This window comes from Amblyraja radiata, chromosome 10 (assembly GCF_010909765.2).
Source record: "Amblyraja radiata isolate CabotCenter1 chromosome 10, sAmbRad1.1.pri, whole genome shotgun sequence".
NCBI classification, from domain to species: Eukaryota; Metazoa; Chordata; class Chondrichthyes; order Rajiformes; family Rajidae; genus Amblyraja; species Amblyraja radiata.
The window spans coordinates 35,863,747-35,880,485 of record NC_045965.1 but is presented as its reverse complement, the minus strand read 5'-3'; the positions used below and the strand labels follow the sequence as shown (position 1 = coordinate 35,880,485).

Here is a 16,739-nt window from a genome sequence, read left to right as displayed (position 1 = left end):
CTGAGGAAGGATGTGCTGAGAGGGTCCAGAGGAGGTTTATGAGAATGATCCCAGGAATGAGTGGGTTAACGTATGATGAGCATTTGACGGTATTGGGGCTCTACTCGCCGGAGTTTAGGAGGATGAGGGGAGTCCTCATTGAAACTTACCGAACAGTGAAAGGCCTGAATAGGGTGGTTGTGGAGAGGATGTTTCCACTAGTGGGAGAGTCTGGGATCAGAGGTCATAGCCTCAGAATTAAAGGAAGTTCATTTAGGAAAGAGATGAGGTGGAATTTATTTTGTCAGATGGTGGTGAATCTGTGGAATTCAATGCCACAGAAGGCTGTGGAGGTTAAGTCAATGGATATTCTTAAGGCTGTAGATAGATGCTTGATAAGTATGGGTGTCAGGGGTTATGGGGAGAATGCAGGAGAATGGGGTGAAGAGGCAAAGATAGATCAGCCCTGATTGAATGGCGGAGTAAATGAATGGCCTAATTCTGCTCATATCACTTATGAAATGGATCAAATTATCAGTTGAAGTAATTGTTTTGAACATATCAAGTATATTACCTCTCTTTCACATTCATTGAAATGCTAGTAGCTAGTGTCCCTATCCAAGTTATATTGTTGCTTCATGATTTATTTATTTTTAAATAACATTTGTATTTATATTCTTACAACAAATTTAAGTAACATTATTATTCAACATACAAAGAAATTCTAACACTATTAGCTATATTGTTTTATTTTAAATTATGGGCCTAGCATCAGCTTTTGACCTTTCTCATCAGACTATGCGCCAGATTTTGTGAAATATGAGACTGCATTAGAATTTTATTCTTTCATCTCCGGGACTCAAGCTCCAATTCAATGTGGATAGATGGAAGGGAAACAAAAGTCACAGCATATTTCTGCTGAAGTGAGCTGATACATAACCACATCAAAGCTTTGGATGATGGAAAAACCTTTTGCAAGTTCTCTCATTGCTGATTTTCATAATGGGCATAGTACAGTTCCAATAAAATGCAAAGGCACTGGAAAGTTTCCAACCCGATTGAGAAATTTAATATCAAGAGAGAAACAAAAGTTAAACTAGAAACAGAACTCAAACCTACTGTGCAATTCACAGCATGCAAATCCTGATCTATATGACATCATTCATAGTAACATTTCACATTTTTATAAATACATAATTTGCAAATATTACTTCAAGTTAGCAAAATGATATGCAACTCTTTTAAAATGTTGGCAAAACATACTAAACAAGTTTAAAAGACAAATTATGGTATTGGTTGTTTAATATGGTCCACATCCCCAAAACATACAAAAGCATTTTAAAACTTTTGAACTACCACTGTCTAATTCTAACTGTATTTCCTAACGACTCTGTAACTCTAAGGATGCGAAATTTAAGTCATTGGTGGAGCTCACCTGACCCGCGGAGCTGGAGAACGCCACCCGACCCGTGGAGCTCACCTGACCCGCGGAGCTGGAAAACGCCACCCGACCCGTGGAGCTCACCCGACCCGCGGAGCTGGAGACCGCCACCTGACCCGCTGGGCTGGAGAACGCCAGGTGAGCCCCGGGGCTCGAGACCACCAGCAGAGCTGCGGGGCTGTAGAACGCCTGCGGAGCCACGGAGACGCAGACGCGGAGCAACGGAGCGGCAGAACACCAGCGCGCACCAAGCCAGCTCGGCCGACCAGAAGCACCAACAGACGGCGACGCATACGAAAGCACCGCCGGGGATGCAGAGGTGGGTTAAAGGCCAGGTTAGAGCTAGCCCCACACAGGGTGGCGATTCCTAGCCTTTTCCTCGCCAACGTGCGCTCACTGGCAAACAAAATGGACGAACTCCGGCTAAGGATCACCTCCCACAACTGGATCAAAGACTGCAACATCCTGATCTTCACGGAAACTTGGCTCAACACCGACGTTCCTGACAGCGCCATCCAGCTAAGGGGGCGTCATTTACTCCGAGCGGACAGGACATCAGACTCCGGTAAGACCAGAGGTGGGGGTCTGTGCATTTATGTAAATAAAGCATGGTGCATGGACTCCACCATCATCGAGAGTCACTGCTCAGCTAACCTTGAGTTCCTCTTGGTTAGATGCAGACCGTTCTATCTGCCCAGAGAGTTCACCTCCACTGTTGTGACTGCAGCCTATATCCCTCCTGATGCTAATGCCAAGCTTGCAATGAAAGAGCTGCATACTTCCATTAGCAATCAACAGACGCACAACCCCGAGGCAGCCTTCATTGTTGCGGGTGACTTCAATCACTCTAACCTGAAGACTGTACTCCCCAAATTCCACCAACATGTCTCCTTCCCCACTAGAGTAGACAAGACACTGGACAAAGTCTACACCAACATGGCTGAAGCTTACAAAGCCATCACCCTCCCCCACCTTGGTCAGTCTGATCACGTCTCATTGTTCCTGCTCCCTAAGTACTCCCCACTCATCAGACGGGTTAAACCAACTGTGAGGACAGTTAAAGTCTGGTCAGAGGAAGCGGACTTCACACTTCAGCAGTGTTTTGGAAACACTGACTGGAAGGCGTTTGCAGCCCAGGCCACCCTTGACTCCCACATGGACATTGATTCCTACACATCCTCTATTCTGGACTTTATAAACTCCACCATCAATAGTGTCACCTCCCTCAAACGGGTGACCATATTCCCGAATCAGAAGCCATGGATGAACAGCGAGGTCAGGCTACTGCTGAAAGCACGGGACACCGCTTTCAGGTCAGGCGATGCTCGAGCCTACAGCTCATCCAGGGCTAACCTGAAGAGGGGCATCAAGAAGGCCAAGCACTGCCATAAGCTCAGGATTGAGGAGCATTCAACAACAACTCCGACCCCCGACGCATGTGGCAAGGCATCCAGGCCATCACGGACTATAGACCCTCCAACACCACCCCCACATCCAGCGACGCCTCCTTCCTTGAGGAGCTTAATCACTTCTATGGCCGCTTCTACAGGGACAATCTAGAGACAGCCATCAAGGCTGTGCTCCCTGCCGATCACCAACCCCTCACACTCACCCCCTACGACATATACGTGGCACTGAGTAGGACTAATGCACGTAAGGCTGCTGGCCCTGACGGCATCCCCGGGCGCGTGCTCAGGGCCTGTGCTGCGCAGCTGACAGACATCTGGACTGACATCTTCAACCTGTCACTTGCCCAAGCAGTTGTCCCCACGTGCCTTAAAACCACCTCCATCGTGCCAGTGCCAAAACACTCCACTGCGGCAAGCCTCAACGACTTCCACCCAGTTGCACTTACCCCCATCATCACCAAGTGCTTCGAGAGGCTGGTCCTGGCACACCTCAAAAGCTGCCCACCCCCCACACTGGATCCCTATCAGTTTGCCTACTGCAAGAACAGGAGTACGGAGGATGCCATCTCAACGGCACTTCACTCCGCCCTCTCCCACCTCGACAACAGAGACACTTACATAAGAATGCTGTTCATCGATTACAGCTCAGCATTCAACACCATTATACCATCTAAACTGATCACCAAACTCGGTAACCTGGGCATCGATCCCTCCCTCTGCAACTGGATACTGGACTTTCTAACCAACAGACCACAGTCTGTTAGGTTAGACAAGCACACCTCTTCAACCCTCACCCTGAACACCGGCGTTCCACAGGGCTGTGTGCTGAGCCCCCTCCTCTACTCCCTCTTCACCTATGACTGCACACCTGTACATGGTACTAACACCATCATCAAGTATGCAGATGATTGAACGGTGATTGGCTTCATCAGCAACAACGATGAGTCGGCCTACAGGGAGGAGGTCCAGCACTTAGCAGCATGGTGCGCTGACAACAACCTGGCCCTTAACTCCAAGAAGACCAAGGAGCTCATTGTAGACTTCAGGAAGTCCAGGGGCGGCACGCACACCCCCATCCACATTAACGGGACGGAGGTGGAACGTGTTTCTAGCTTCAGGTTCCTGGGTGTTAACATCTCCGATGACCTCTCTTGGACCCACAATACCTCAACTCTGATCAAGAAGGCTCACCGGCGTCTCTTCTTCCTGAGGAGACTGAAGAAGGTCCATCTGTGTCCTCAGATCCTGGTGAACTTCTACCGCTGCACCATCGAGAGCATCCTTACCAACTGTATCACAGTATGGTATGGCAACTGCTCTGTCTCCGACCGGAAGGCATTGCAGAGGGTGGTGAAAATTGCCCAACGCATCACCGGTTCCTCGCTCCCCTCCATTGAGTCTGTCCAAAGCAAGCGTTGTCTGCGGAGGGCACTCAGCATCGCCAAGGACTGCTCTCACCCCAACCATGGACTGTTTACCCTCCTACCATCCGGGAGGCGCTACAGGTCTCTCCATTGCCGGACCAGCAGGTCCAGGAACAGCTTCTTCCCGGCGGCTGTCACTCTACTCAACAACGTACCTCTGTGACTGCCAATCACCCCCCCCCCCCGGACACTCCTCCCACAGGAAAAACACTATGTCTGTATATATGCTAATGTAAATATTTATTCAAATCATATGCTATGTCGCTCTTCCAGGGAGATGCTAAATGCATTTCGTTGTCTCTGTACTGTACACGGACAATGACAATTAAAGTTGAATCTGAATCTGAATCTGAATCTGGTGGACTCCTCTTTAAACAAGTTATGAAATCTAGTACTTTTAAGTCAATATACTGTTTTAAACTATTTTAATTCATGAGATCAGCGAATTCTCAAAAAAATGTCAATAAATCATTTGTTGATTACCAATGGGTGCCATTTGATGTCAGGTCAAGTAGAGTCATTTTCTTTACAGTAGCATCACGGCCATATAGACTAAGAATCTGAGGCAAGGTATGTTATTGGCTTCACAAGTTGCTGTAATGCATCTTACAGAAAGGTATGCCATACATTGCAGGTATGCCATGCTGGTGAATGAATATTTAGTGTGATTGAACGCGGTCTTAGGTCAAGCGTGCTCCTTTGTTCTGGATGGTATTAAGCTTTGCTAAAGTTTAACCCACAAACCAAATGGAGACCATCAGATCATACTCAACCTGTTATTGGTGTAGAAGATTTTTAACATAGAATATTGTAAATAAGATGTGCACTTGTCACCATGATATTTATGTGGCAGTTCTAGGTTAAGTTCTAGGTCAATAGTGACCCACAGAAACTCAATGGTGGGAGATTTACCAATAATAGTAGCATTGAATATCAAGAGAAGGAGTAACAAAAGACTGCTGATGCTCGAATCTGGAGCAAAATTGAAACTGCTGAAGGAACTCAGAGGATCAGAAGCGGACAGTCACTTTTTTGGGTTGAGACCTTTCCTCTGGACTCAATGAATTTCTCCAGCAGTTTGAAGCATTTCTTGTGAGAAATGGCCTTGTATGCAGCTTTGAAATTCAAGTCTTAATTTGTTCTAAACTTTTGTTTTTTTCGAAAGGTCTTTATGGAAAGATTACCACTCTTAAAGGAATATTTTGTTTCAGTTTTTAAATAGATGTTAATCCTCAATTTGATGTAAACATAATTAACATTTAAAAATGGAAAAATAAACTTGAATATCATTATATTATTGAAGATCAATTGTACTCACGATATTGGATTTTTCCTGACTTAATAAAGAAGGAATAACCATTGAAGATTTAGAGGAATAATCATCACCAAGATCTCTGGCCACCACCATTCGGACTCGATTACCACAGTTTCTCAACACCTGTGCAATCTCTTCACTTCCCATTCCCTGGACGTCAGTGCCTCCAATCTGGAGTATATGATCGCCAGTCCTAAGCCGTCCATCCTACAAACATGCCATAAAATCTTCATTATCCAAACACAATGAAATGTCATCACTTGAAAGTTAAAAGGAATGGGAAATTATTAATAGCTTTAAAAAAAAAAAAACATAATAGTTTTTGATAACAAAGATATTATGTATAGCTTTGCACTGTTGCATTCATTTGGACAAATGCGTCATTTATTGCCATTTATTGCGTTCCCGTCTCAAAATCCAAATGCAGAAGAGCAAATATCAAGCAGAAAAATATGATGGGTGGCCAACGGTATAACATTAGTTTAGCAGGAGTGATCAAAGTAGAATACCTACCATTTAACCTTTATTTGAAAGTATTTCACATTTGCAATTATGTTTTCTAAAGAACGGCATCAATGAGATAAACATACTTTTTAAAAATGGTTAAATCCTGGCTATTTATATAACTTATTCTGATGGCAATGATTCATGCTGAAATTCAATTGGGCACATGCCAACAGACCTCTGGCATTTTCCTCAAATAACTCTTCTTAATATACGAGGCTAGAGAGCGAATGTCATGTTATTATTCAACTTGGAAGCTGAGCCACTATTACCAAACTTAATGCTGCCCTCAAACTACATTCTACTATGAGTAGCAACTGACAATTACAACGCAATCAAGTTAAAAACTCCAATTTTTATTTTTCTCTTGCAAAATCAAAACTGATTAAGACAATGGATAAGATCTTGCTCTCAGTGACAAATAAGTGATACCAGCTGTTTGCTGTATTTGCCTAGAGTAATTCCAAGGTATTTTGCAGCATTATAATAAAACAAAAAGTAAAACAGCATCTAAACTGTTTCTGGGACTTGTCCAAGGAACTGTATATCAACTAATTACTATAAAAAATCATAAAGGGTGGAGAGTCTGAACCAAGAAATTAATCAGCACCGGCAATATTAATTATGATCTTCAGGAATAAAACACTGCATTTGGAAAACACTACATTTTCAGTCACAGTGTGGTTTTTTTTTCAGTCAAGTAATTAACAGTTTTAAGATGTTAAATGCAGTACCATAAAAGGGAAAGCTCTAACTTGAAATCCTTGACTTTTTCTGACATGTTTAGTGCTCATCTATGAAGTATGGCAATTTCACACCACATGGGGCTGGATGGTTAACAGTTTCCATGAGGCTTTTGGACACACGTCACATCACAAGCAGCAACATTAACATTTCCACCTTTACATTTATAAATGCTATCAATGGAAGTTGATGATTGGTTTTCATTGAAAAGCTGCCAGCCTTACTATTATTTCTGTTGTGATGTTATGGTTTACTAATACAGACTAATCAGGCTGAGTAAGAAAGAATCTTGGCATTCGCCCCGTCAATGTTGTTTATATCCAATATGAATCCCCTAACTAGTAGCAAAACATAACAAAATATATATATATATTTTTGTTAAATGTGATACCTAACCATATTTGAAATATTTAAATGAGCTTCCTGGTACCTAATCTCTGCAAATCTGCTCATACAATGAATTGTTGTGCTTGTTGTCCTTAGCTAAATTAAATAAAAATTTCCATCAAGCAAAAAAAGAGAAAATTACACTTATAGAAAATGATCGAATTATATAACTTAATATTACAAGGAAAGACCAAAAGAAGTATCAATGAAAACAATCATAATTCAAAATCTGGATGGGAAGAACACATATCATATTTCCATATAACTCCCATAACTTCACGTTTTCCCAATTAAAAATTGAACATGTGTTTATTGAAGTAACACTCAAAAGAATGTTGACACTTAATCAGGAGTAAACAAATGGGCAAACAAGACAATAAAGTAAAAAGCAGAACTGGCAGCAGCATCCCAATTTATCACAATCATCTTTGTACGCACAAGATCAAGATATGTATTAACATATGAACACAATTCTAAGAAAATTCAGTTTATCAGTTTGTTAGACGTTATCTATACTATTCAAATAACATTCTTGCAATAAATTGAGGGAAAATAATTAGATTGCTCATCAGTTCCCTGTTGATTAAGTACTATTTGACTACCTCTGGGTATACAAGAATCTAAAAGTTGACAATAGGAAATCATTTACGGACTTATAATTTGGTAAAATTAAGATTGTTCCATTGGTCCATAAGATTGTTAAGGGCTTGGACACGCTACAGGCAGGAAACATGTTCACGATGTTGGGGGATTCCAGAACCAAGGGCCACAGTTTAAGAATAAGGAGTAAGCCATTTAGAACGGAGACGAGGAAACACTTTTTCTCACAGAGAGTGGTGAGTCTGTGAAATTCTCTGCCTCAGAGGGCGGTGGAGGCAGGTTCTCTGGATGCTTTCAAGGAGAGCTAGATAGGGCTCTTAAAAATAATGGAGTCAGGGGATATGGGGAGAAGGTAGGAACGGGGTACTGATTGGGGATGATCAGCCATGATCACATTGAATGGCGATGCTGGCTCGAAGGGCCAAATGGCCTACTCCTGCACCTATTGTCTATTGTCTATTGTAAAAATAAAAATATGATTAAATATTTTCCAGCTTTTCAATCTAAATGTAATATGTAATAAATATGTAATAAATGTAATAATTAAAGAGTAGAGGCAAAGAACTGCAGATGTTGTTTTATACCAAGGATAGGCACAATGTGCTGGAGTAACTCAGCGGGTCAGGCAGCATCTCTGGAGAAAAGGGATGGGTGATGTTTCAGGTCAAGACCCTTCTTCAGACTCTAATTAAATTAAAAATATTCTATTGGCTTTGACTTATTAATCAAAATAACAATTAGGAATAGGAATACTTTATTGTTACATGTGACTAGGCACAGTGAGATTCTTTCCTTGCATACACAATGTATACAAATAGCAGCCACCCACAAAGCACGCTGACCCCCCCTTTTGTCCCCCCCCCACCACCCCAAACCAACAGGTCCCCCATGCCGGGTCCCCATTGTCCTTTGTCCCGTCCCCCCCCATTGTCCATCGTTCTCCCCACCTCCCTCACGGCGGTGTCCCCAGTGATCATTGTAGATTAAATCTAGCTTAAACAAATGATTTACTCCACCTAATAATTCAAGATCCTTTCTACGATGGACAATAATAGTGTATAATCATACGTACTCAGACCTCTGTGATAATACATTTGAAAAAAATTACCTGATCAGCTAATCCTCCAGGGACGACGGTTTTCACAATTACTCCAGTCGGCTTTGCTCCTACAATTCCAAATCCTAAGCCTGATCCATCACTGACCAATTCAATTTCTTCCATAGGTCCCCACTGTGTCTAGGAAGAATGGACAACAAGTCAAAGTCAATCTTTAAATAAGTGGTCGACTGTTGATAGACCTCAAGAGCAATTATTTATCCAAATTATTTGTGTCAGTTGTTCTTACTAAATTACAGAAAAATAATAGTTAGCTTCTATTTATGCTAAAAGCTAAGTCTGCGTCATCCAAAGGTACAACAATAATATTCATACAATGATACAGAAATTTGTGTTCGAGGAGCTGCATGTTGTTTATTGAAATAATATAATTTGATAGTTTATCGAGGGCTAGTTAATCAAGACATTAGTTAAGAGGGCTAGTTAATCAATAGTCTAGTTAATCAAGAGATTAAACCAGAGCAGATTTGCATTCAGTACTACAGTACAATGTTCATTCCAACTTGCTTATTCAGTCCATGATTGACTTGACAGATGCCAATGAAACAAATATGGATGTTATCCCAATCTGCTTTTGATAACAATTGTTGGTATGAATGTCAAGTGTTATTCATTTTGATAAATTATAAACCCCTAGTATACTAACATATACAAAAGATAAAAACATAGAACCCCAAATCTGGAGACAATCAAGAGAAGTTAATTAGCTTTTTCTCTTTGAGTCTCATGGATTCAGTTCAAGAAATGACTTTCCCCCTAATCATCCACTTGCACAGCACAGCATGAACATGTACTATGTAATTCAAACACAGAAAATGTAATTATTTTCAGCTTTAAATCAAAAAACAATGAAAGACTGTAATCCCATATGCAAAAAAAGTAACAACATCAATTTACATTTTATCTTTAACACAGTAAAATATCACAATGCATTTTTACCAGATACAATTGTGGCAGTGAACCACATAAGGAGATAATAGGTTAAATGACCAACATTTGGAAGGAGGTTGATTTTAATGAGCATCTTGAAGGCAGAAATAGTGGAAAAAGTCATGGGGATTCTGAGATCTTTTAGTTTAGGGCCCAACCAACTGAAGATATGTTTAATGAAGACAATTAAAATCAAATGTGCACAAGATACAATAATTCAGAGTACAGTGCCCTCCATAATGTTTGGGACAAAGACCCATCATTTATTTATTTGCCTCTGTACGCCTTTGTTTTATGTTTTATTATTAAGGTTTAATGTTTTATGTATCATTCTTAACTGTCACTGTATGTCATGTTGTCACTTGTGGGCGGAGCACCAAGGCAAATTCCTTGTATGTGAATGCCTGGCCAATAAACTTATTCATTCATTCATTCCACAATTTGAGATTTGTAATAGAAAATCACATGTGGTTAAAGTGCACATTGTCAGATTTTAATAAAGGCCATTTTTACATATTTTGGTTTCACCATGTAGAAATTACAGTAGTGTTTATACATAGTCCTCCCATTTCAGGGCACCATAATGTTTGGGACACAGCAATGTCCTGTAAATGAAAGTAGCCATGTTTAGTATTTTGTTGCATGTCCTTTGCATGCAATGACTGCTTGAAGTCTGCGATTCACAGACATCACCAGTTGCTGGGTGTCTTCTCTGGTGATGCTCTGCCAGGGCTATATTACATCCATCTTTAGCTTATGCTTGTTTTGGGGGCTAGTCCCCTTCAGTTTTCTCTTCAGCATATAAAAGGCATGCTCAATTGGGTTCAGATCGGGTGATTGACTTGGCCACTCAAGAATTGACCATTTTTTAGCTTTGAAAAATTATTTTGTTGCTTTAGCAGTATGTTTGGGATCATTGTCGCTGTAGAATGAACCACCGGCCAATGAGTTTTGAGGCATTTGTTTGAACTTGAGCTGATAGGATGTGTTGAAACACTTTAGAATTCATTATGCTACTACCATCAGCAGTTGTATCATCAATGAAGATAAGTGAGCCAGTACCTTCAGCAGCCATACATGCCCAGGCCATAACACCGCCACCACTGCGTTTCACAGATGAAGTGCTTTGGATCTTGGGCAGTTCCTTCTCTCCTCCATACTTTGCTCTTGCCATCAGTCTGATATAAGTTAATCTTCATCTCATCTGTCCACGACCTTATTCCAGAACTGTGGTTGCTCTTTTAAGTATTTCTTGGCCAGCTGTAACCTGGTCTTCCTATTTTTGCGGCTAACCAGTGGTTTGCATCTTGCAGTGTAGCCTCTGTATTTCTGTTTATGAAGTCTTCTGCGGACAGTGGTCATTGACACATCCACACCTGATTCCTGAAGAGTTTTTCTGATCTGTCGGACAGGTGTTTGGGGATTGTTCTTTATTATAGAGAGAACTCTTCTGTCAGCAGCTGTGGAGGTCTTCCTTGGCCTATCAGTCCCTTTGCGATTAGTAAGATCACCAGTGCTCTCTTTCTTCTTAATGATGTTCCAAACAGTTAATTTTGGTAAGCCTAAGCCTTTGGTAAACCTAACGTTTTATTCTTGTTTCTCAGTCTCATAATGGCTTCTTTGACTTTCATTGTCACAACTTTGGTCCTCAAGTTGATAAACAGCAATAAAAGTTTCCAAAGGTGATGGAAAGACTAGAGGAAAGACTAGACGCTGAGAGTTCTCTTATACCTGCATAAAGGAGGCAATTAAACACACCTGAGCAATTACAAATGCCTGTGAAGCCGTGTATCCCAAACAGTATGGTGCCCTGAAATGGGGGAACTATTTATAAACACTGCTGTAATTTCTACATGGTGAAACCAAAATGTATACAACTGGCCTTTCATAATATCTGACAATGTGCACTTCAACCACATATGGGGTTTTCTATTACAAATCTCAAATTGTGGAGTATAGAGGCAACTAAATAAATAATGGGTCTTTGTCCCAAACATTATGGAGGGTACTGTATATCCTCAGGGTTAGAGGAAACATAAATAGAGCGCCAAAGTCATAGCCATTTGAAAGCCCCATGTTGGTCATTGAATATCAAGGCTGATGGGAGTACAAGTCAAGTCAAGTCAAGTCAATTTTATTTCTATAGCACATGTAGAAACAACTCTCGTTGACCAACGTGCTTTACATCAGTGCAGGTACTAACGTGCTACATACAATGGTACATAGATCTAACAATACATACATAAATACATACATACAGCGCTCCCTCAGAGGACCTCAAGAAACGCTTGTAAGTAGAAATAGATTTGAAGTCTAGACATAAGGAGTCGATGGAGGGGGCATTTCTGATGAGAATAGGGATGCTCTTCCACAGTCTAGGCGCTGCAACCGCAAAAGCGCGGTCACCCGAGCTTAAACCTGGACCACGGGATAGTCAGTAGCCCCAAGTCGGCCGACCTGAGAGACCTGGAGGTAGAATGGTGTGTTAACAGGTTTTTGATATAGGTGGGGGCAAGACCGTTAAGGGCTTTGTATACATATAGGAGGAGCTTGAAATTGATTCTGTACCGTAATGGGAGCCAGTGGAGAGAGGCCAGAATCGGGGTGATGTGGTTCCTTTTACGGGTACCCTTCAGAATTCTCGCTGCGGTGTTTTGGACCAGTTGCAGGCGGGACAGGGAAGATTGGCTGATGCCAGTGTATAGGGAGTTGCAGTAATCAAGGCTGGAGGAGATAAATGCGTGGATGATCTTTTCAAGCTCGTCGAATTGGAATTGGAGGAATTCGTGCGAAGCTTGAAGAAGCTAGTTTTTACCACAGCATTTACTTGTTTGTCAAACTTCAATGCGGAGTCAAATATCACGCCAAGGTTTTTGACGCGCGGTTTGAGTAAGGAGGTTAGGCTTCCAAGGCTGCCTGTTTTGATGGCATCCGAGGGGCCGAGTAGGATGACCTCAGACTTGCTCTCGTTTAGTTGGAGGAAGTTCTGCGCCATCCAACACTTTATATCCTCGAGGCAGTGCATAAGGCTGAGTAGATTTGATCGGTTGTTGGGTTTCAGAGGGAGATAGAGCTGTGTATCATCTGCATAGCAGTGGAAGGAAATGCCGTGCCTTTGAATGACGGCCTTGGGGGAGCATATACAGAGAGAAGAAAATGGGGCCTAGAATGGAGCCTTGTGGAACCCCGCAGCCAAGGATAGCTGGGGAAGAGTAAGAGTTGCCTATGTTTGTAGAGAAACTCCTATCTTTGAGGTAGGAAACAAACCAGTAGAGACAGCAAAGTTTTGGATTACCACATTTTATGGGTAGTGAAAGATGGGGGTTCAGGCAGAGGATCAGTAATACAGGTCAGTCATAAGGCAACAATGGTTGAATGTTTCAGCAACTGACGAATTGTGGAGGAAAAGGGATGAAATCACAGAGATTACAGTAGTCTGGAAAATGAAGCAGATACTCAATTGGAAATTCACCCTGAGTTATACAGTGGTGTCAATGCTGCAAAATAGGGCATTTCAGTTCCAGAGTCAGGCTAAAGAATAGACTGCAAATTGGGCAATAAAAGCCATCACTTCCTACTTTATAGTATTTAGTTGAAGACATCTCCTAGATTTCATTCTCACTCCATGTTAGACAAATTACTTTAGTCTGGCTAAAAGGAACACAGAAAACGATAATAATCACATCAGGACTTCCTAGTGATATCTATTGAAAGCAAGAGCAAGCACCAGGGAGAATATGTTGTGGTGATCAGATAGGATTTCAAGATTAGGCTCGGATAAAGAATTAAGCCTTTCTAGGAAATTTGTAAAGTAGTAAAAAGATTGCTGAGATTTGTGATATTCAACATACATTTTGAAATTAATGCCCTATATAATGTTTAAGATTTCATGGATTACATTCTTTCTGATTGCACCAGTTACAAGGTTCAGTGGCTCGACAATAACATAAACATGAAACTAGTCAAGCCAAGTCGAGTTTATTATCATATGCACAAGCACGGTAAGGTACAGGTACAAAGAAAAACTTTCTTGCAGCAGCATCACAAGCACATAGACCCAGGCAGCATGCAAAAAATATATAAATTATACATAAATTACTTAAATTCTACAAGACAATGTAAAGGAAAAGAAATGGAAAGAAAAAACATTAGTACAGAAATATGGGATTAGAAAACTAATCTACCTTAGTACAGGAATGAGTCTGTCCTTTTCCATTGCTGACATAGAATTCGAGTTGTGCAGGTCAGTTCAGTGACCTGATAGGTGTAAGAAAATAGCTGTTGTCTGTTCCTCCAGCTGGACAGAGCAGTGAGGAATGTCATAGGTGGTGGGAATCTTTGATGATAGCCACATGTAGGTGCTTTGCACATGTGACAATAAGTACACCTTTGAACCTTCGAGATGTTAGCGTCCAGGAATTTGAAGCTGCTAACTTTGTTCCCTGCTGACACACCACTGAACCCGACACAATTCATAAAAATGTGGAGACACAAGAGACTGCAGATGCTGGAATATGGATCAAAAACCAAACTGCTGGAGGAACTCAGCGAATAAAGCAAGTTCAATGGATGGATGGTGGATTTTCTTATTTATTGAGACCTTGCATCAGCACTAAAAGTGTGGAGAGAAGATAGTCACTCTCTACATGCCCAGTTCTGATACGGGGCATCAACTAAAAACGTCGGCAATTTCTTCACTTCATTTACCCAATGATATCTTCCATCAGTTTGTTTTTTTTGGATTGTAAGGAAATTATCTACTAGATTAATGTCCTTCATGAAAGGAAAACATCCATCCTTTCAGAATTTGGCTTCTATGTGACACAAGATCCACAGATGTGTTTGGCCCTTATACGCTTCTGGTACAATTAGGGATGGAAATAAATATCAAAATTGTCAGCAACATCCACAGCCTCATCCTTGAATTAAATTTTTTTTTTTAACTTCTCCTTAATCTTGTCTCGGTTAGGAGAGTCAAATGAGAGAGAGTATTTAGCTGTCATATGTACCGACAACAGAAAAAATTATGTTAGACTTACAGCGCGGAAACAGGCACTTTAGCTCACTGAGTCCGTACTGACCAGCGATCATCCCGTACACAAGCACTATCCTACACATTAGAGCCAATTTACAATTTTACTGAAACCACTTAACCTACAAATTTGCATGTCTTTCGAGTGTGGGAGGAAAGTGGAGTACCTGGAGAAAACCCACGCGGTCACAGTAAGAACGTACAAACTCCGCCCCGACAGCACCCGTAGTGCGAGGATCAAACCTGAGTCTATGGGACTGTAAAGCAGCAACTCTAACACTGCGCCACGCCTTGTTGCAGCTTAACAGGGTCTTAAACACAATAACACACAGATAATATTTTCATAAATTAATAACCATAATTCTAGTTCACGATCATTGCCCTGTACAACAACGTCGTCGGCAAGGTCTTTGCTCGGGTCATCTTGATCCGCCTGCAGAAGCTGGCAGAACGTGTCTACCCAGAGTCACAGTGCGGTATCCGAGCTGGAAGGTCAACAGTAGACATGGTCTTCTCTCTTCGCCAGCTCCAGGAGAAGTGCAGAGAACAGCGGATGCCTCTGTATGTTGCTTTCATTGACCTCACCAAGGCGTTCAAACTCGTCATCAGAGGTGGCCCACAAAAACTGCAGCGCATGATAGAATCCTCCCACATCAACACGAAGGAAAGAGTGCAGTTGAATTACAGCTTCTCGAAGCCCTACGATATCCGCAGTGGCGTCAAACAAGGCTGCGCCCTCACTCCCACATTCTTTGGGATTTTCTTTGCGCTGCTGCTGAAACATGCTTTCGGCAGTGCAACAGAGAGGATCTACCTGCGTACTAGATCAGATGGCAGGCTCTTCAACCTCACCTGCCTCAGAGCAAAGACAAAAGTACGTGAAGCTCTCATCTGAGACATGTTGTTTGCCGACGACGCTGCAGTTGTGTCCCACACCCAGCAGAAATTAGTTACTGATGGACCGCTTCTATTGGGCATGCAAGGACTTCGGGCTGATCATCAGCCTGAAGAAGACGAACGTCTTGGAGCAGGATACAGAGGTGCCGCCTGTCATCACCATCGATGACTACGAACTCAATGCCGTCCATCAGTTCACGTACCTCGGCTCCACATCACCGACCACCTCTCCTTGGACACAGAGATTGATAAGAGGATCGGGCAGCTACAACTCTCGCTCACCTCACAACTCGAGTGTGGACCAACCCAAAGCTGACAGTGAAGACAAAGATAACAGTCTACAACGCCTGTGTCAACAGCACGCTGCTTTATGACAGTGAGACATGGACTACATATGCCAGGCAGGAGAGAAGACTCAACACCTTCCACCTGAGAAGCATCCGCCGTATCCTGGGCATATCCTGGCAAGACAGAGTGTCCAACGCTGAGATCCTGTCTCGCTCTGGCCTTAAGTATGTACACTGTACTCAGGCAGCGCAGACTGCAGTGGCTGGGCCATGTCCACCGCATGGAAGATGGCCGTATTCCAAAAGAGAGCTATGGAGAGCTGACATCTGGGAGGAGAACCATTGGCCGCCCCCAGCTACGTTACAAGGATGTCTGCAAGAGAGATATGAAGGCGCTCAACATCGATGTGGAGTCTTGGGAGAGCCTTGCAGCTGACCGCACGAGGTGGAGAGGTACTCTGAACCAACATCTCAAAACGGGGGAAGAGAAACTGTTGACGCAACGGCAGACAAGCGGGCACGCAGAAAGGAGCGTAGCAACTTCAACAAACCAGAGACCACACATAAATGTGATCGTTGCGACAGAGACTGTCACTCCCACATTGGTCTCTTCAGCCACAAGCGGCGCTGCTCAAGTCGAGGTTTGGAGCAAGCAGCCAACACCTAGGATGCA

General features: G+C 42.4%; 1 protein-coding gene across 5 annotated transcripts in view; it reads right to left on the bottom strand.

Annotated features, from left to right (window-relative positions):
* Window positions 1–16,739, bottom strand: part of patj (PATJ crumbs cell polarity complex component) — a 226,801-nt gene that overhangs the window by 195,474 nt on the left and 14,588 nt on the right. For all 5 annotated transcript variants that reach the window (XM_033028540.1, XM_033028544.1, XM_033028542.1 and 2 more), the window contains exons 7-8: window positions 8,912–9,040; window positions 5,572–5,775 (exon numbers count right to left, since the gene is read on the bottom strand). In XM_033028540.1, coding sequence (XP_032884431.1) covers window positions 5,572–5,775; window positions 8,912–9,040 — 333 coding nt within the window. The remainder of the gene's footprint in view (window positions 1–5,571; window positions 5,776–8,911; window positions 9,041–16,739) is intronic.